The sequence below is a fragment of the Mytilus galloprovincialis genome, chromosome 9, assembly GCF_965363235.1.
Source record: "Mytilus galloprovincialis chromosome 9, xbMytGall1.hap1.1, whole genome shotgun sequence".
NCBI classification, from domain to species: domain Eukaryota; kingdom Metazoa; phylum Mollusca; class Bivalvia; order Mytilida; family Mytilidae; genus Mytilus; species Mytilus galloprovincialis.
This window is the reverse complement of record NC_134846.1, coordinates 34,609,081-34,632,008: the sequence shown is the minus strand read 5'-3', so window position 1 is coordinate 34,632,008 and position 22,928 is coordinate 34,609,081. Positions and strand designations below refer to the sequence as shown.

The 22,928-nt window shown below is 31.7% G+C and overlaps 1 protein-coding gene across 2 annotated transcripts; it reads right to left on the bottom strand.

Moving 5' to 3' along the window:
* Positions 1-2,068: 2,068 nt before the first annotated feature.
* On the bottom strand, positions 2,069-19,088 carry LOC143044879 (ubiquitin domain-containing protein UBFD1-like). 2 transcript variants are annotated; one of them, XM_076217100.1, is made up of 8 exons: positions 18,995-19,088; positions 15,939-16,055; positions 12,420-12,566; positions 10,989-11,024; positions 8,352-8,527; positions 5,492-5,666; positions 2,829-2,911; positions 2,069-2,322 (listed from the first exon to the last, which is right to left on the bottom strand). In XM_076217100.1, exons 1-8 carry the CDS (start codon positions 19,026-19,028, stop codon positions 2,212-2,214), a joined length of 879 nt encoding a protein of 292 aa, XP_076073215.1. In that variant the 5' UTR covers positions 19,029-19,088; the 3' UTR covers positions 2,069-2,211. The 2 variants fall into 2 exon arrangements, with proteins under 2 accessions (XP_076073215.1, XP_076073216.1); XM_076217101.1 differs by having other exon boundaries at positions 15,978-16,055.
* Between the last annotated feature and the right edge of the window lie 3,840 nt (positions 19,089-22,928).

The following is a 22,928-nucleotide window of genomic DNA, read 5'->3' as shown; positions in this document are numbered from 1 at the left end:
ATTTAAGCTTACATTATGACCATTGTTTGTCTTTTTAGCAAAAATTTTGTATAGTTTTGCTATTGAAAACTATTTACAGTGCTTCACTGTGGACAGCTTTAATGGAATTCATTGGAAGTTTTTCTGTTCTTTCTTGAAATTGATTTAAAACATCTTGTTCAAATGATAATGTACAATAAAATTTCCCTGTTATAAAGTTAGGAACAGCTTACCCTTTCAGAGCACCTTTTCCATACAGGCGTTATAGTGGTTTATATGATTGTAAATTTAGAAATTATTGCGAGGATTTTATAATGCCAATAATCCGATTGGGTGAGTATCCCAATAAGAACTTGCATTCTGATATAAACTTAAACATAGACCCGTATGCATTCTTCTTTGATATTGCTGGCAAAAATCGCAAAAATTACACTGGCCCTGTTGTCTTTTCTAAATAAATGCACAATAATTTCTGAATTTACAGTAATTTTTATTTTGAGGCGTTTTGTTTCTAGCTCTTTTTCAGTGTCTTCTTCCTATCAGCTAACAAATCTTTTTTTTCAGCTGACCTGGCCTGATAAGCAATACTTCTGAATCTTTTCAATTTTGATAAGTTAACCTTATTACTGTGGTTTCAGTCAGATTTCTTTAAGCTGCTGATTTTCTAGCCAGTCTGCTAGAACAGGCATTGAATAGAGGCTAATATCTAAGCAAATTCCGAGGTAAACAGCATTTGTTTTGAGTCCAAATAAAGAGAATGGAAACAAATTTCCTAATGGACAGACAAACAAACAACTCAGTGCCCACACTGCCCAGCAGCCTGGGTATAAAGACTTGTTTTTTATGAACCATGAAAATAATGTCAAGTTCTCGCACATGTATCTGTATTATAAAGCAAAATATAAATAGTTTATTCTGCTGCACCAGATTAGCATTGATACAGTACACACAGAGAGGATGTAATCTCATACTCCCTACACTGTGTAAAAAAACTTGGTGTCACACCAGGAAACTCCAGCAACACTCTCCAAATCTTGGGAGGAAATTGGGAGAAACTTGGAGTAATTCCTCCTTAAAACTCCTTAATTGTTTATTACCTTGGTGTGATTTCTCCCAACACCATGATTTTTATTGCTATGTTTACCTTTAAAGTGTGCCAGTAGTTCTTGACTACAATAAACATTTCTTATGTTTCCTGTCATTAAATGATGAAAAGTGTGAGATTTGTTAAATTTAATCAGAGATATATTATAATCTGATTTTATTAAAGAATCCTGCACAACTTTATTTATTAAAAATATATTCAGCATTTGTTCTGACTGTTGGTTTTTCATACCTAAGAAACATAATTAAAACAAACAAAATATCACCTGTAAGTGGAGTATAATTAATAGAAAATAAAGACATATATTTTATTTGAATTTATTCAATTTTTTTTTTTATAAATTTTAATGATAAATGAAGATTATATAAACATGATAAATATAATATGTATGAAATTTATCTACATGATTTTAGTTTTCATTTTTTTTGTATCATTACTATTACTTTTTAAACCATGTATATATTAATATCTATATGTTTAAACTGGCTATAAATACAACTAATTGTAAATATCAAGTTGCCATTCTTAATTATGAGATTATGAAAGAATGTAAATAATTTTCCAATCTAAAAATATTTTTTGTATATAATTTTTATTAAATCATTTCATTAACCTTTTTTATAGCTTTCAGAAATAAAACTAAATAGGAAATGATTGAAATACAATGAAATAGGAAGAAGTGAGAGAATAGTTGACATGTAATTATGTGTCACTCAGATCATGCAGTCACGATTTGTTGATTTTTATTACTTTTACCTGCAATCAACAGGTCATAAAACCCTTCCAGATGGGAGTAATTATTTGGTGTTTTTTGGGAGGGAAATCTGTGTTTCACAGTGTGACACCAGAATCAGTGTTGGGAGTATGAGATTACATCCTCTCTGTGTGTACTGTATGTCTAAAATTCTGAAACATTCATTGAAAGCAATACAAATGACAAGATAACTACTGAAATCTCTTCAGATATAACATCAAAAGCATATCTATAGCTTGGTAAACGTTTTATTTTGAATTAAATTCAAAGAACGCCATAGTTTTTATCACAATCTGAGAACACCACAGGACAACAGTTTAACTGCCCTCCATGGTATATGGAAAGTAATGCCAATCCTATCACAATTCCTGCGTCAGAATAACTGCCATTTTCCGAGAATAGTGTCTTTTATAGCATCAACATACTGGGCGGGGACCCAGTAAATCCAGTAATTTGAGGCTTCTGTCGGACCCAACTGTATACCCTAAAAAAAAAAAAAAAAAACACAATTTGAAGCAAACCAATAGTATTACATGTAATTGATTTTTATTATTGATTCAGTAAATCTTCGAAGGATATGTTCTAAATGTTGTTACTACAATCCTGTCCTCTTTCGTTGAGTTTGAACTGCCAAATTAGACTTAATCAGTAAAGTGTGCTGGAGCACGATCTGCTCATCCTTACAGAGCACCTGAGATCCCCCTAAGTTTGAAGGGGGTTTCATGTTTCTCAGTCTCAAAGTTTCTATGTTGTGTTTTGTGTTCCAATATTTGACCTTTTTTTGTTTTTCGTTTTTTTTGCCCTGCATTGTTAGTTTTCCACTTTTGACTTTTTATATCCCTTTTCTATATATTTGGCCATTATTTTACTATCTTGTTAGTTATTTTTATTTTATTCTTTAGCTGTTTTAGTTACTCCAATTATATCTTACAAAAAAAGATAAATTTATTCATTGAAATTTATTTCAAGACAGCATTTTCTTACTCTTACCAATATATGATATCCTTCATGACCAACAATTGCTTCACTGTGGACAGCTTTAATGGAATTCATTGGAAGTTTTTCTGTTCTTTCTTGAAAAAAAACAAACATAAAATTGAGCAATTGACATTGTTGTGTTTCTGAACACTATGAACAGAAAACTTGTATAAACCACAACTTGTGTGAACATGATCTACAATCTGTTGATACCTGTATCTTGGCATTGTACAAGGTCATATTTTTCTCTGACTGTTTATGACGTATTTACACTAAATCCATTGGATGTTGGATATGTATGAATTGATAATTTAGTCTTAGATGCATGATTTTTTTATTAGTTGTTAGTGGATTTGAACTAGCTGTTAGATAACTGCCAGTACACTCAGATCTGTTCCTAGTGTCTTTTTGTTGTTGGGATGTTCAAGTACCCGGCCACATCCACTTGTATTTTTGTCCATCTGATGAGTTAAGCCTTTTTCAACTGATTTTTATAGTTCGTTCCTATTTTGTATACCACTGTCCCAGGTTAGGCGAGGGTTGGGATCCCGCTAACATGTTTAACCTTGCCACATTATGTATGTATGTGCCTGTCCCAAGCCAGGAGCCTGTAATTCAGTGGTTGTCGTTTGTTTATGTGTTACATATTTGTTTTTCGTTCAATTTATATGTATAAATAAGGCTGTTAGTTTTCTCGTTTGAATTGTTTTACATTTTCATTTTGAGGCCTTTTATAGCTGACTATGCGGTATTGGCTTTGCTCATTGTTGAAGGCCGTACAGTGACCTATAGTTGTTTATTTCTGTGTCATTTTGGTCTCTTGTGGACAGTTGTCTCATTGGCAATCATACCACATCTTCTTCTTTATATAAACCACATCTTTTGTGAACACGTTGAACAGAAAATGTCTAAACCATAATTTGTATGAACATGGTGAACTGATCACCTGTTAAAAGCCACAACTTCTGTGAACATGATGAACAGAAAAACCTGTCTAAACTAGAATTTTTGTGAACATATTGAACAGAAAACCAGTTTAAACCATGACTTATGTGAACATTTTGAATAGAAAACCTGTGTAAATCATCTTTTACAAAAGTTTTAAACTAAATAGAAGATATAATAATAAAACAAAAGACTTTATTGTTGTACAAGATGTTTGATAGCTCATTTCATAGCATCACAATAGCATTTTAATGTTGTTGGGTTTCTGTCTCCTTGATGTATAACCCCAATCTTCTTTTATTTATAGTATGACCAGAGAAAACCATCAACATTTCATTTACAATATCATGATACTGTAAATTCAGAAATGTTTGTAATTTATTTGGCCTTTAAACATTTTTTTGATTTGAGCGTCACTGATGAGTCTTTTGTAGATGAAACGCGCGTCTGACATTTATATAAAATTTTAATCCTGGTATCTATGATAGAGTTTATTTGTAATGTTTTTATCATTGTGAAAAAATAAGGTGTCAGAATAATAAAACCTCACATTACAAATTTTCATAGTTTTAATTAAATTAAATTAAACTACTGTAAATTTATAATTTATTTTAGTTCATTTATTATAATGAAAGCAAATATTGCACAATTGACACAAAAGCAAGTTTAATTATTGCTATTTCAGGTAATGCTGAATACAATAGACCATTTTCATATCACTGACTTTTGTCTCTGTAATTTATATCTTTTTGACAGGTGACCTTCTCTGCAGTTGGACATCCTGGTACTTGGTCAAGCACTGTTTATATATTTGATTAAACTTCTTTTGGCTGCTTGTAATTGACAGAGTAGCAGGATGTTTAACCACAGAGTAAGTAACCTATATAGAACCCGGAGTCAAAAGTCGGTAATATGAAAATGGTCTATTGTATTCAGTATTACCTGAAATAGCAATAATTAAACTTGCTTTTGTGTCAATTGTGCAACATTTGCTTTCATTATAATAAATGAACTAAAATAAATTATAAATTTACAGTAATTTAATTTAATTTAATTAAAACTATGAAAATTTGTAATGTGAGGTTTTATTATTCTGACAACTTATTTTTTCACAATGATAAAAACGTTACAAATAAACTCATCATAGATACCAGGATTAAAATTTTATATAAATGTCAGACGCGCGTTTCATCTACAAAAGACTCATAATTAAACTTGCTTTTGTGTCAATTGTGCAACATTTGCTTTCATTATAATAAATGAACTAAAATAAATTATAAATTTACAGTATACTGCCGGTATCTAATTTGGTTAAGCAAGTTATGATGTGTTATCTTATCTGATTTGAAAAACACTTCTTTAACCATGCTTTTAATTAGAAACTTTACATTTTGAACTAGTACAACAACCCAACCAGAAAGAGGAGAAAACTGCCCAAGGCCACCAATGGGTCATCAGCACAACATAGTATGCAGAGTTACTGAGTTTTATTGTGCATATTGCTGTGTGTTTTTGATTATTCTACATTGGTTAGAGGTATAGATGGGGGGGGGGGTTGAGATCAAACAAAACATGTTTATCCCCTTCTACTCTTGAGTTAGGTTCTATTTTCCATTTCAATTCTCAATTTTATTGGTGAGATCTCAACCCTCCCCTATACCTCTAGCCCATATATCCTCAAATATACTCTTAGGAGGAAATAAGTGTTTATTTTGTTTTTCTATCCCTACCTTTTGTACCAATCCATACTTGGTCTAATTCTAATTTAAACGTAAGTCTAACTTTTCCTCCCGATTTATTGCACATTCCTGCTACTGGTGTTGGTGGTAGTGGTTCTTTAACATTTTTCAGTCCTGGTAATGCATCATCAGGCTTCCCATATTTGTCTAATACTTTCTTATGTTCCTGAATAGATTCACATGTAATGATTCACATTTTACTAATAAAATATGGTCAATCAGCAAACAAAAAATAGAGGTCAGTCTTAGTAAATAATTTGATTCTGAGGTTAGTGTATTGTTGCTGTGGACAATGTCTAGTGTGTTCGTTCTTGCTATTGCTATATTTCAAGGTCATCTTTCTATACCTTTTCAATTCTTATATTTTTTTCCCTAACTTTAAAAGATGCCAGACCTTCAGATAGACATGCATTGCCTGAAAAGCTGATAGTCTTTCATTCAATGACCACTTAGGCCAAAAAAAAAATATTACATGTGTTTCCACAACCCTACCTACCCTTATTTTTAGTGCCTACCCTAACACTGTTGATGCCATTTTGGAACAAGCACTGTTAAAGTCAGACTGATTCCCTAGTAGTTACCAGCTAAAAAATGTTTGTAAAATAAAATGATATTGCCTACCTACCTACCCTACTTTTTTTCAACACGTTAGCGGAAACACATGTAATACTTTTTAGCCTTAACAATCCTTGAGTTTGGCTTCTCAGTTGAGAGCAGTTTTGCCATGTCAGTAATAGGAGCATTGTGGAACAGTAACACAAATCTACTTTTCTGATATTTTGCAAAATCAACTGCTCCAAATTTTTTGATCTGTACATTTTGGCAAATAAAAAACCCAAAGACCAGTATACCAAAAAATTGAGCATATCAGCTTCTAAATAAAATACTTTTCTCTCTCCCCTTTAAATGGAGTTCATATAAAGACGGAGAATTGTAAAGAAGTTTGGTCAGTTCCCCATAACAAATAGAACATGCCTCTGCAGAAAGATATTTTATTATCAAATATGACACAGTTTACAGTCTGTAAACAATATATTTGTAAGGGCTATTTCAGAAAAAAATGTATGGGGGGTTGGAAGGCAGTTTTTGTCAGCACCCACGACCCAGACAATTGTAATTGAGAATTATAGTGCATTATAGTGTGAAAAGTTGCTCTGACAGCCATCACCCATGTATTATTAATATAATGTGCCTTCCAACCCCCCCCCCCCCCCCATACATTTTTTTCTGGAATAGCCCTAATAGTATTGGATAATTAATAATCAGTAATAAGAGTGCACACGCTGAAATGTCTCGCCTTCTATACTAATCATTGATATTATGTTGATAGTCCTAAGTATAAAGCTAAGCTTTATTACAACTGTCACATAAACTTAACATTAACCAAGATAACTAAACAAAGACCAATGAACCTTGAAAATGAGGTCAAAGTCAGATGAACCATGACAGGCAGACATGTACAGCTAACAATGCTTCTATACAACATATATAGTTGACCCATTACTTATAGTTTAAGAAAAATAGATCAAAACACAAAAAACTTAACACTGTGCAATGAACCTTGAAAATGAGGTCATGGTCAAATAAAACCTGCGTGACTGACATTAAGATCATAAAATATTTCCATACACCAAATATAGTTGACCTAAGGCATATAGTATTAGATAAAATGACCAAAACTCAAAAATTTAACTTTGACCACTGAACCATGAAAATGAGGTGAAGGTCACATGACATCTGCCCGCTAGACATGTACACCTTACAATCATTCCATACAACAAATATAGTAGACCTATTGCATATAGTATGAGAAAAACAGACCAAAACACAAAAATTTAACTATAACCACTGAACCATGAAAATGAGGTCAAGGTCAGATGACACCTGCCATTTGGACATGTACACCTGACAGTCCTTCCATACACTGAATATACTAGCCCTATTGCTTATAATTATAGTATCTGAGATATGGACTTAACCACCAAAACTTAACCTTGTTCACTGATCCATGAAATGAGGTCGAGGTCAAGTGAAAACTGTCTGACAGACATGAGGACCTTGCAAGGTACGCACATACCAAATATAGTTATCCTATTACTTATAATAAGAGAGAAATCAACATTACAAAAAATTTGAACTTTTTTTTCAAGTGGTCACTGAACCATGAAAATGAGGTCAAGGACACTGGACATGTAACTGACAGAAACTTCGTAACATGAAGCATCTATATACAAAGTATGAAGCATCCAGGTCTTCCACCTTTTAAAATATAAAGCTTTTAAGAAGTGAGCTAACGCCGCCACCGGATCACTATCCCTATGCTGAGCTTTCTGCAACAAAAGTTGCAGGCTCGACAAAAAATAACAATATGAAAAAACATCTAAGTCACATTATTCTACAACTGCTGGTTCAAATCAACTCCAACTTATTTTAGTAAATGTCCTTTTAAAGTTTACCCTCTGTTATTTCATTCAACTTATTAGTCTGTTTCATTTCTTTAACCATTGAGTCCCACAAAAATCATTTTTTCTTTTTCGCTGAGAGCAATTTTATTAAGTCGATGTAGAAATGCCTGTTTGCATTGATCAATCTGTTTTTATATAGCTTGAAGTATTTTTAACCTTAAATCATGCTGCATCAAATTTTATGATTAATAGTTGATGTTAAACACAACTTTCAGCACGATTGGCGGTAAGTCTGTTTTCATTTGTGGAGGCTCCTCTGACAATATTAAAATTAGCAAACAAAAGTATTTTCTCACTAAACAACATTTACATACAATCTTTTTATATTGTGTTCAAATATCAAGCTACAAATGTGTATTTTTTTTAAATTGATGGTTTTGTCTTACTTTTAACTTTGATAATGGTTCTTTAGAACTTGTTTCTGACTTTGCGGCTTCTTTAATTTCTTTTTCTGACGGCTTACTAACTGATAATACATCATTTAACGTTGATCCTACTACCATTACTTTTGCGCCATTGGTTACTTTAAGATCATTTAATGTTGACTCGTCTTTTGCTAACCCTGAAAATAGACACAGAAATTTGACATATAAGTCTATTTCATTGGTACAGGTGAACAAAAAATTTAAATGTTCAACAAATTAGGGACAACATCAAAAGATGGATGTAGGATAAAAAACTTAAATCAAATAGTTTGGGGGTTGGGGGGATTAAAATTCTGCAAGTTTTGTATATCAAAATTGACTTTTACATATATCCCTATTGGTAACTCAATTTTTCCCAAATTAAGTTAAGAAGGAGGGGGGAAGGGTCAGTGAAAAAATTATGTGAATTAAGTTTTTTATCCTACATTGAACTTTTGATGTTGTCCCTTACACATTTTCTATAGGGTAGAATAAATGTTTGAAAAACTAGAGGCTCTCAAAAGCCTGTGTCGCTCACCTTGGTCTATGTGCATATTAAACAATGGACACAGATAAATTCATGACAAAATTGTGTTTTGGTGATCATGATGTGTTTGTAGATCTTACTTTACTGGACATTCTTCTTGCTACAATTATCTCTATCTATAATGAACTTGGCCCAGTAATTACAGTGGAAAATATATTCTAAAAATTTACAAAAAATTTACAAAAATTTAATGAAAATTGTTAAAAAATGACTATAAAGGGCAATAACTCCTTAAGGGGTAAACTGACAATTTTGGTCATGTTGACTTATTTGTAGATCTTACTTTGCTGAACATTATTGCTGTTTACAGTTTATCTCTATCTATTATAATATTCAAGATAATAACCAAAAACTGCAAAATTTCCTTAAAATTACTAATTCTGGGGCAGCAACCCAACAACAGGTTGTCCGTTTTGTCTGAAAATTTCAGGGCAGATAGAAATTGACCTGATAAACAATTTATCCCCTGTCAGATTTGCTCTAAATGCTTTGGTTTCAGAGATATAAGCAAAAATCTACATTTCGCCCCTATGTACTATTTTTAGCCATGGCGGCTATCTTGGTTGGTAAGCAGGGTCACGCCACACATTTTTAAAACTAGATACCCAAATGATGATTGTGGCCGAGTTTGGTTAAATTTGGCCCAGCAGTTTCAGAGCAGAAGATTTTTAAAAAGAATACTAAAATTTTAGAAAATAGTTAAAAAGTAACTATAAAGGGCAAAAAACTCCTTAATGGGTCAACTGACAATTTTGGTCATGTTGACTTATTTGTAGATTTTATTTTGTTGAACATTATTGCTGTTTACAGTTTATCTCTATCTATTATAAAAATATAATATTCAAGATAATAACCAAAAACTGCAAAACTTCCTTAAAATTACTAATTCAGGGGCAGCAACCCAACAACAGGTCGTCCGATTTGTCTGAAAATTTCAGGGCATATAGATCTTGACCTAATAGATTATTTTACCCCTGTCAGATAGATTTGCTCTAAATGCTATTGTTTTAGAGTTATAAGCCAAAATCTACATTTTACCCCTATGTTCTATTTTTAGCCATGGCGGCCATCTTGGTTCACTGGCAGGGTCATGCCACACATTTTTTAAACTAGATACCCCAATGATGATTGTGGCAAAGATTGGATTAATTTGGCCCAGAAGTTTCAGAGGGGAAGATTTTTGTAAAAGATTACTAAGATTTACGAAAAATGGTTAAAAATTGACTGTAAAGGGCAATGACTCCTAAAGGGGTCAACTGACCATTTCGGTCATGTTGACTTATTTGTAAATCTTACTTTGCTGAACATTATTGCTGTTTACAGTTTATCTCTATCTATAATAATATTCAAGATAATAACCAAATACAGTAAAATTTCCTTAAAATTACCAATTTAGGGGCAGCAACCCAACAACGGGTTGCACAATTCATCTGAAAATTTCAGGGCAGATAGATGTTGACCTGATAAACAATTTTAAATTTGCTCTAAATGCTTTGGTTTTTGAGTTATAAGCTAAAAAATGCATTTTACCCCTATGTTCTATTTTTAGCCATGGTGGCCATCTTGGTTGGTTGGCCGGGTCACCGGACACATTTTTTAAACTAGATACCCCAATGATGATTGTGGCTTCAAGTTTGGTTTAATTTGGCCCAGTAGTTTCAGAGGAGAAGATTTTTGTAAAAGTTAACGACGACAGACGCCGGACACCAAGTGATGAGAAAAGCTCACTTGGCCTTTTAGGCCAGGTGAGCTAAAAAAACAAAAAATCAAATATCCATGGAAACAAAAGTTTTCAAAAATTCATGAAATTCTATACCCTTAAAAAATGAATCCGCAGTACATGTAAGTAAATAAAGTGTTCATTTTTAATAAAATGATTTTTTTTTGATTTTTTAAAATAAGTCACAAAATCAATTTTCCTGCTGAAGGTTTGTGTTTTTGTAGATACAACTCATCTTGAATTTGGTTTACAGTATACTAAAAAGTTCTGAAACAGATGTTCAAATTGTTTATTAGTTTTGCTGAAGCAATAAATTTGTCATATTTTTAAAGTAAAGAAAGCAGTACTTTACCTTTAAACATAATTTTCTGCATTGCTGATGGTACACCTGAAAATAGATATTTTTTTTATATAAATGAAACTTCAATTTGAAAACACATTCATAAATTTCTAATCATCTGACATTTATTTCAGTTTACATGTAATTTGGTTTTGGACCATTACATATTATTTTGTTTTTCAATACAACTTTTGTTTTGCTCTATTCCTACAAAAGCAGACTGACTATAATATGTGACTTAAGAAAAAAAAACAAAAAAAAACAAGAATGTGTCCATAGTACACGGATGCCCTACTCCCACTATCATTTTCTATGTTCAGTGGACCGTGAAATTGGGGTCAAAACTTTAATTTGGAATTAAAATTAGAAAGATCATATCATAGGGAACATGTGTACTAAGTTTCAAGTTGATGTAACTTAACTTCATCAAAAACTACCTTGACCAAAAACTTTAACCTGAACTTTGCACTATCATTTTCTATGTTCAGTGGACCATGAAATTGGGGTCAAAACTATAATTTGGCATTAAAATTAGAAAGATCATATCATGGGGAACATGTGTATTAAGTTTCAAGTTGATTGGACTTCAGCTTCATCAAAAACTACCTCGACCAAAAACTTTAACCGGACGGACGAACGGAGGCACAGACGGACGGACGGACAGAGGCACAGACCAGAAAACATAATGCCCCTCTACTATCGTAGGTGGGGCATAAAAATACATGAATTTCAATATTGAACTATAGCAAGATTTTTGGTCAATCATATTCAATATCAAAATATAAAATGATGCTAATTCAACATAAAAATGTAAAACTGCAATTGCATGGTTTGCAAAATAAGATGTCTTTCTGCATACAATTCAATTATTAATATTCTAAAGCTCAAGTCTGCTTTAATATTTACCACCATTTGGAGAACAATGGGGTGTTCATGGGAGGTTGAAGCCCTTTCTTTATCATTTTTTTATGTATCAAGTTGTATGTTTGTTTCATGGTTGTCTTTACACAATGGCTAATTCCACGCCTGACCACAATATGTTTAAAGACTAAGAATCAAATGATATTACTTTCAGGTTAGGGTGAAGGTGGGCATCTGTTAAAACAATTTAAACCTGCTGCATTTGTTTGCATCTGTCCTAAATCAGGAATCTGTTGTTGTCATTTGTTGATATGGTTTATAAGTGTTTTTTATGTAGATTTGAATGTTGGATTTCCTGTTTGAATGGACTTACACTAATCATTTTTGGGGCCCTTTATAGCTTGCTGTTTGGTGTGACCCAATTGCAAGACTCCATGTTGAAGGCTGTACTTTGACCTATAATGGTTTACTTTTATAAATAGTAACTTGGATGAAGAACTGTCTCATTAGCACTCACACCACATCTTCTTTTATCTATAAACCTCTACCGGTTGTTAGATTTGACAATGTTACCTTACTTACCTGTTAGTGTTTCAATATGAGATTTTAATTTAGCAATAGTTTCATCAATTGGAAATGTTACATCATATTTTTGTTTGTTAAATATCACTTTGAAGTCTACTTTCTGTCTTGTGTCGATTGAACTGTCACATTCATTTGTTGTTACATCTACAAAAACAAAAACAATTAATTCAGATTTAATTTGTTACTAATGAGTGTTGTGTTACTGCTTTGTATTTTCTGTTTACTATCTTATAAATCATATGTACATTCAAGTTCTTTATTATGTAACACCTCTAATATATTATTTATATAGATTCTATCACTGTATCGAGCGTGATACAATATTAATCCACCCAAAGACAGTTAAATTTTCAATTTTTAAATCCAAAGCTTGCCATTACATGTATTTGAATTTATGTGATATAATCTTTTTTTCTCAATTCATAACTGTATTTTGGCAACAGTAATTATCATCTTTAGATGTAAGTGTATTTATGTGATACAGTACCGTTCAAAAGGACCAACTCTTCCACACCCTACACCAAGGAAAATGTCGGAGTCACTCCGAAAAACTCCGATATTCCTCCCAAATTGTTGGGAGGAAATTGGGAGTAATCTCTCCCAAAATCAGGTAAATGTTTATTGTGATAGCGAGCTCACTCTCTACACCGAGGAATTAATTGCCCTTATCCTCCTTTGATCTCTACCGGCACACGACTGATAGGGTAATTGGATTACCTGACAGGTAAAGGTTGAAGTAATAAAGAATTATATTTCAGGTCTACTGTATCAGTTTAACTGTCAAACAGGTATATAATTTTAAATGTCTTTTAATACTAATTAAGTTTAATTTGTGGTAATAATAAGTCAAAATATTTTCGTATTTTTTGTTTGCTTATCTAAAAATATCTTTACCTTAATGTACTTGCTTTTAAAAAAAAAGGATTATAAAATATAGTGGAATATGTGAAAAATCCAATATTCTATTTCAAAGTTAAAGTCTTTATTTGAAAATTATGTGTCTAAAAGTTTTGTATATGCAAGTAAAACGGAAAATTTATTCACCATTCATTAGGCATAATAATGGCCCCGTAATAATTGTGTAAGTCTACGGCATTTTCTTTTTACGATTATGTAATTGCTGGAATGAATAAAATATTTAAAGCAAAATGTTATTAATTCTTTCAATTGTATTTAAGTTTTATAGAAAATATAAACTACTTAATTTTGACCTCGATGTCTTTACCAGTAAATTAATATTTTATTTACGAAATGGACATACTTGTGTAAAAAGAACCAGAAACTTCCGCTAAATTAATGAGAGCAGTTTAAAGAAAATCATAAAAATTACATGTCTCAAAGTTTTGTATATATATGCAAGTAAAAGGGAAAATATTATTCACCATTCGTTATGCTTAATAATTACGGCATTTTCGTTTTACGATTTGTTGGCAGTACTGTAGGATAATAATACATTTCGGTTACAACAGGAATACTTCCACAGCTGCATTAATTTCGTCTTTGTATAATATTTATGTTCGCACAGTGAATGTAAATTTATGTATTTTGAACAGTGATCTTAAAAGATTTTAAAAACAATTATTTGCCGTGCGAAGACAATTCCACGATACACATCTCAGTTATCAGTAGTTTGAGTTGAACTTGAACTTGACTTACTTAACAATGTTAAATGCTAAAAATAGTGAACATTAATTTTATCCACAGCACGAGTTTTTTAAAGGGCGGGAAATAATATCGCGTACCAGTAAACTCAGGTGACCTTTCTGGATGACCGTGGGAAAAATTCATTCAAGGTGAACGACATTTTTGTGCGATCGTATTGAGGCTCCCGAAGGTCCTTTTACAATTGATTAATCGGAATCTAAAATATAATTCTTTTCTGAATAAACGAGAACACATCTTTGACTATTTGAATTTTAATGTTTTTATCTTTCAAAAAAGGACGTAGACCTGAACATTAGTTATACGTCCATGGTCAATAATATAAATTTATGGTTGATGAAATATTGAAGTTATGATGGAAATTGTCCCGGGTGATCAATTGTGTTCAAATGACAACAATATGATAAAGAACTGCCAATTGCAGGCGGTTGGGAAATTTTGCAAATAAAATGATGACTGATTTAACTGGGATAGAATATTATGATGGGCAATAGTGAGGTTTGATAATAATTAAAGGATTAGTGACCTATCGGATAGCCATAAGCGGATTACTTATCATCACAACTTTTAACATATTTTGTAAACGTAAAATGATTGAGCGCTAACAATATCACTTAAAGTTATTTCCTTTGTCCGACAGAGTTGTCACTTTACAGTTTCTTTTCGTAATTTAAATTATTCAAGTATGTATAAATGTACCGAGGTGGTGAAACATAATATTTTACATTGCTCAATAAATTAAGTTTAATTACTTGTTGATCCGATGAATCGTGTTACCGTAAAAACAACAAGATTTTATTAGCCAGTTGATTTTTAAATAATGAACAATTAATGTACCGATATTGCTGATTGAGTAAGTCATAAAAGATTCTAATTGTGTCAGAATCGTCTTTGTTGAAAGAACACAATGTATAACCTTACCGGACTGTAATAGAAACACAAAATAACGAGTTTTTTCTTCATACTTTTTCGTATGTACGTTTTATTTCAAAGATAATGGCATAGGACAAAAACATATAAGATAATAATTATCTTCTTCTAAATGATAATGTCACATCTTTATCTGTCAAAGAAAGGAAAACATTTGTTCAATTTTTAATACAGTGATTTTAAAGCACACCTGTGCAATCAAGATCGATTAAATGTACATAGGTAAATTATCTGGGTAATCCGATTATGTTGTCACGCGTCGTTAATTTTTAGTACATCCGATGGGCAATAAACCAATTAACAGCCACGCGGTGTTGGGAGAGAATCTTTGGAGGACTTTGGGAGTGAAATCCGCGGTACTTGGTGTGATTCCGAGAAACACGGAAATCGGAAAAAAACGATATCGAATCGATCCGTTTGAATGGTACTGTACATGTATCATTAATTATTTTAATAAATCTCATTTCTCAATTCATACCTGTATTTTCGCAACAGTTATTGTCATCTTTAGATGCAAGTGTATTTATGTGATATCCATAATTATTTTAATTAATCTCATTTCTCAATTCATACCTGTATTTTGAGAACAGTTTATTGTCATCTTTAGATGCAAGTGTATTTATGTGATATCATATTTAATCGCATTTCTCAATTCATACCTGTATTTTGAGAACTGTTTATTGTCATCTTTAGATGTATGTGTATTTAGGGGATATCATAATTAATCTCATTTCTCAATTCATACCTGTATTTTGGGGACAGTTTATTGTCATCTTTAGATGTATGTGTATTTAGGGGATATCATAATTAATCTCATTTCTTAATTCATACCTGTATTTTGGGGACAGTTATTGTTATCTTTAGACATGTTAGATGTGCGTATATTTATGTGATATTATAATTAATTCATTTCTCAATTCATACCTGTATTTTGGGGACAGTTATTGTTATCTTTAGATGTACCTCCAGTATCTTCTGATTTTTCTTTGTTTTCTAATTCTTTGTTCTGTAGATCTGTTGTTTCAACTTCAATGTCTTGCACTATATAAAAAAATAACAAAATAAAACTAGAGATTTATTGTGCATAGAATAAGATTTTTGTTAATACATGTAATAGTGACTGGATCAGAACAACTTGAGGCCAACAGGCTACTTTTTTATCATATATAAAAGCTGCACATAGAGAACTATATAAAATAGACACAACATGCAGACTTCTTATATGTTCAGGTATTTCAAATCCAATATTTTATGGAAATATTCTTTATAAAGCACAAAAATGTCAGTATTCACTTCAGAAGCTAACAAAACCTTTAAATAGACTTATTAAGAAGGGATATAGTTACGATACTGTTGTCAGGTCATTAAAGATTGCATATTTTGGCGTTAATATTGATTCACTTATAGGGTCTTTGCATCAGAACTAAACACATTTATTATTAATAAACCAGTTGTTGGCATGACACAGGTTATGTTCTTCTCATTTTGTTATGATGGTATGATACTAAACCCCTCAGGGGGAGGATTGTGCCTGATATTCATATGATGAAGACATAATTTTTCAATCAGTTTAATTGAAGTCCGGAGCTGGCATGTCAGTTAACTGCTAGTAGTCTGATGTTATTTATGTATTATTGTCATTTTGTTTATTTTCTTTGGTTACATCTTCTGACATCAGACTCAGACTTCTCTTGAACTGAATTTTAATGTGCATATTGTTATGCATTTACTTTTCTGCATTGGCTAGAGGTATAAGGGGAGGGTTGAGATCTCACAAACATGTTTAACCCCGCCGCATTTTTGTGCCTGTCCCAAGTCAGGAGCCTATGACCTTTGTTAGTCTTGTATTATTTTAACTTTTAGTTTCTTGTGTACAATTTGGAGTTTAGTATGGGGTTCATTATCACTGAGTCAGTGTATATTTGTTTAGGGGCCAGCTGAAGGACGCCTCTGGGTGCAAGAATTTCTTGTTGCATTGAAGACCTGTTGGTGACCTTCTGCTGTTGTCTGCTCTATGGTCGGGTTGTTGTCTCTTTGGCACATTCCCCATTTCCATTCTCAAGTTTATTTTCCAGTAATATAAATCATTTTTCAGGTTCTCAAAAAGTTAGGTGGTACTATTTGTGTATTTCCTGTACCCACATGAAAGTGCAATTACTAACCAAATTTCTGGTTTGATGGTGAAAAAGTTTGACCCATCAGATTTTCCGATTACACCAAAAAAGGATAGACCTTATTTTGGAATCTGTGACACATTACTAGAGATTTACAGACATTTAAAATTGACCTATTGAGTCTGAAACAAATCAAGTTAATATTTTCTTTCAATTTTGTCTTTAATCTTTGGTAAATTAACTCTGCTGACTCTACATGTTACATACATTGTATTTGTTTTTCGTTCATTTTTTTTATATCAATAAGGCAGTTAGTTTTCTCATTTGAATTGTTTTACTTTATCATTTCGGGGCCTTTTTTGCTGACTATGCGGCATAGGCTTTGCTCATTGTTGAAGGCTGTACAGTGACCTATAGTTGTTAATTTCTATGTCATTTTGGTCTCTTGTGGACAGTTGTCTCACTGGCAATCATACCACATCTTCTTTTTTATATATACAAACATACATTAGTATCTACACATGTAGATTCAATCATCTATTTTATGCCGTTTAAAAGCTCATTAGAGATTATGTTATGTCCTTGTTTCACTTTGAACCAATTGCCGACCCTAAATAAAGCTTATTTATTTATAATTATATACTTTGCTGTAATTTGAAGGTACATGTATCAGATGTATATATTACCTTAAATAATACATGTATCCTTGATAATGAAAAAAAGTAACTAATTCTCTAGTTTCTGACATTAAAAAGGACAATTTATTGTATGTTTCAAAATGTATTTATATAGATTTTTAAGCTACTTTTTTTTTCTTTTCACTAAATCATACTTCTAGTTGCTACATTTTGTAATTAGCATGATTAGTGAGACCTCATTTGTAGTTCCAGTAATATTAAGTCCCAGTGGGAAATGTGTGACACCACTTAAGAAAAGCAGTTGTTGTATGAGGACAATAGTTTTAATGTAGTATATCTAATAGGTCAAAAGGTAAACGGGACCCCTGTTGTGGTCACTTATCGCTACACTAACAACAGTTACAGCCTAAATCCCGTAGTCAGTTTTCGGTCTAAGTGATTTAATACTTTGGACGAGACTTGTGCATCATGTCAAGTGCTTATTCTGTATTATATTATAAGAAATCAAACAAAAATTAGCACATTTATATCCCTTCTCAGTACTGAGTTCTAACATGTCTAAAGGAAACGTAAGATATCAGCTCAGTTTGTCAAGAATATGATAACACGTATGTGTGAAATTTATCTGTGCTGCCACTATGGGGACAATTTACAGATACTTTGTGATTTTGTGGTATTTTAGTGTTAACATTTGCGGTCAAGTTCCTGTGAATATAATTGGTCAATTTTGTAGTGAATGGTAGAACTTGTAAGACTTGTTTAATTAATGTTGATGTGACAATGGCTCTAACCCATTCATTCCATGTGGAGATTTAGTAAAAAGGTTGCAGACATCCAATATTATGAAAATGTCTATGATGCAGTTGAAAATTACACAAGGAGACCCGTGCCATACTGTAATTTCCACAGAGCAACACATCATTTTCTGTTCATCAACATTGTTGTTTCATTTCCCCATATGTGCTATTGTTATTTTCCACACGATTATTAAATAGTGTTTGTAACCATTTTGTTTGAAGTTAGCAACCCTAAATCAAAAAGTGAAACTTAGGCAAAAATTCGGGAAAACTGAAATGACAAGACATAAAAAAAATAGTCCGATTTTAATTTATATGTATATTTTTGTGCAAAATAATTTTGGAAAAAAGATCGCAATATTAAAACAAAGATCTCAAATCATTGATGATGACATGTGGTCAAGTGATGAACCTGATTTTAATCATTTTACCAGTTTTTGAAATTTCATTTTCTTCAGACGCCATTGTTAAAAGATGTCGATAAGGGGAAGTAACTTTCAACAGAAATAAAATGTTTTTGTTACTCTATATACGTTTACAATACCTTTGCACGTAATAATCACTGTAGTTTTCAGACTAATATTTTGACAATTATTGATTACTCCCTTCCATTTGATAATGCTAGGCTTTTTATTGCAGGTTTGATATATTGAGATTCCTAAATACCATTGGCGGATCCAAAAAAGGGGGGGATCCGAGGGTTGGAACCCCCTTTTTTTTACGATCAATGTATTTGAATTGGAGTATATAGTTGGACCCCCCTTTACTCTGGGTTGGGAACCCTCCCTTTTTAAAATGGCTGGATCCGCCACTGAATACGATCGGTAGATCTATAAATCTACTATTCTACAGTAGATCACAGTTGGACAGTGAGTTGTGGTTTTTCGAAGTTAACCAATATCTAAATTTATAAACTTGTTTTAAGAAAATCCAAATGGTAGCACTACAAGTTTATAAATTTAGATATTAGTTAACACAAATATTAAATATGGACAAATTATTCAAGAACACACGGTGCGCTCGACTTAATAGTGACTCACAAATTTTCTTACAAAAAATCTCTTATTTTAAAGTCTGTGGATTTCTACAAAAATCTTTATTTTATTTGCCACAAACCGGCCCCTTTTCTATTAAATGTAATGAAATAATAAATAATAATGCCGCTTTCATGCAAGAACTTTCCCCTTGGTTTAATGTACTAAACGGCTCATGAATCCCATTTATTCATTTTTAGCTGTTTTTATACTATTGCAGTTTGAAAATTTCTTAATTCACAAGCGTACAGAAGGGGTCATAAACCTTAAAGCTGTGAAGATCTTATATATAATGTCTAGCGCTGTAGATATTATGTCAAGCACTGAAGATGTACAGCCCAGCGATAAAAATGTAAATAATATATTTTAATCTTTAGTATGAAATCAAACGATTTTACGTGCTTTTATGTCTATAGTTATGTTTGATTTTATATGCTAATCGGTAGTCTTCGGAGCGTCATTCCGATTGAATTAGATGGAATTTAGTCTAGAATCGAAATACGCACTAAGTTACTACTGAAAGATACATTACAACTAGCACATGCCTTTTTTGTTGTAGATTTTGGACCTCATGTTATTTGGATATTGGATTTTATTAGTAGGTTATTAATCAAATCTGAAAAGTAAGGTCAAATCTGTGAACATGAATTGTAACGCTAATGGTACATTTAAAAAACTATCGACTGTAAAATAATATTTAATGTTCAAACGGCCCGGTGACTGTGATTTATAAACAAATACTTGCAAAAAATCACTTTCGAAAATAATTGTTACCAATTACAGTTAAGGATTTCTTATTATGAAAAACATATAAGAATAACCAATAAGTAAATATTTCCTTATTTATTGTCATTTTAAGTAATTTACTTTTTTCTTTACAAGGAAGCAAACAAAAACACTTCTCCTATACAGGTATTTTAAAATAAGAAAACTGCCAATCCGACGATTATTGTTGAGATACATCGTATTTTGTAAAGGAAGTAATGTAAGTTTCGCCAAACATTTATAATTAGAATTATATACACCCTAGATATCAGCCAGTTGCTTGAACTCCACAGTAAGTTATTCTTATTCTTAGTTAGAATAATCTCACATGAACAAAATACAACATTAATACATTATATAGAACAATCAATTGATAAAAAAACCCACAAAAAAACACCAACAACAATGAATTCATGTGATATTTTTCTATGAATCCCAACTTAAAAATTTGACTATTTAAACAAAATATTATCAAATTTTATATTTATTTGAACAGAGACATATGATACAATATTGTATATATTGTATTGTATGTCTCTGATTTGAACAAATCTCCGACCAGAAGAAGAGGAAATGTTATTTTTTGGCTCATTACCGACTCCGACTTATCGCCGAAGTTATACCCGTGAAAGATCCTGCCACATGTTTGGAGTAAGCTGTTTTTTTTTCATTGATTTTTTTTATTTAATCGTGGTCCCAATTAACTCTTTGATTTATGATTTATATACTGTCCCTTGATACGTACAATTGTTTGACCAAGTTTAACATTTTTTAACAAGTAAAAAATAATAATGTAGTAAGTGCCATTTGAGTTCTAAAGAAAAGTAAAAAAATATGAAAACACGAGGAAAGAATTTTCATATATCATTGAATCTGAGGTGTTAGAGATGCCTTCGAAGAGAAACGTTCAATCATGTTTTCACGGCGTATATGACTAGGTGTATGGTGGAAGGCGGCCTTTCGTTCCAGGGAAATGTGAATTAAAATCCCATATTTAAGGTAAAGTGAAGTGCCCTTTAAAACAAAATCGATATTCTAACTGATTCTAGCGTACCGAAAAGGCTTTTGTAGACGAAACGCGAGTTCCAAATTAACAAACCTGTTAATCTTTGATAAGTTCTTGATATATAAAAAATAAGAAAATCCCTTGCCTTGCATTTGCATATTTTTAGATATCAAATTTCATGGTAGATGACTTTTTGTCCATTCTATTAGAATTTCCTTTTAAACACCAATACCATGAATACCTCCAGGTTAGCAGAATCTTTGTTGGAAGAGTATCGTTTCTCCTTGTAGGGAATTTATGAAAATATGAATATGTTTTTTTTTCTTGTGCATATAACTTTAATTATTCCATATTGTTTCTTACCAAAACGGAACATTGAAAAATGAAGAACATCCAGTATATAGTCTAGTTTAAATTACAGACTTAGTTTGCTAACTTAGTTTGGACTTTTAATGGTATTTGTAAGTTAACATGTTCGTTATGTTGCCTTTACACATTTTTTTATACAAGCATCACTGGTATATGACTCTTCTATAGACGAAACGCCCGTCTGGCGTTCTAAATACTAAGCCTGGTTTCTATAATGAGTTTACGGAAATAAAGAACTATCAGAAATGTCAAATTTAGATAAATAATTCGCTTTTTGCGAGCATTGTTAAGAAGTAGCTGCACAATAATTTTCGAGAGACTAATAAAAAAAAATAAAAATATTTAAGGGGGCTCGCGGGTCTAAATTGATTTTTTTATTTAATATAGGATTTCGCTATAATTTTTCATAAATGAACTTTATCTTATACTTAATAGAAAAATGAAATAAAAAAATGGGGTCACCGTTCATTTACGCTCACAATCTGCCTTCGAAAGAAGCATACATTTTTGTTAATGTCCTTTTTTTCTGTTGAACTAATAGGAGAAATAGCGGTAATATCGAAATAAAAAAAGAACCAAATTACAGAAATCGCTTAAATTTTACAATTATTTAGTTTATGTACAGCTTATTCGAAAACAACTATAAAAAATATAGGTCACCGATGATTTAAAAAGATATTTCAATTTTAATGCCAAAAAAATGGTATTTTTGCACCAAAGGGAGATAATTTGGAGCTTCTTCAATGATATCTACATTTTAAAAGTCACCTGGGGCCAACACGAATTGATTTTTTGGAATAATTTTTGTACCATATGATAAAGTAACAACTACTAAAGGTTATAAATAAAATTTGTAATGAAAAATAAATGTTTCATTTTTTTCTGAAAATCTTATACCCGCGAGCCTCCTTAAAGAACGAACTTAGTATTCCAGTCATAGTATAAAATTAACAATCTGTGTTGTTTAAATATTGTATGGAATTGCAATATTGAACAACCTGCACTTTGCAGATGTCATTTCGATTAGGTCCTTCACCACGCTACAATCGCAATACTTGAACGCCATAACCATGATAACTTATATTTTCACGATTATGTGTGCCAAAGGACAGCAAGAGTATTAATGTTTGTCACCGAAATAACAAATATTTTCAATTGTATAACCAATATTGTTCTCTTTATATACAGGTT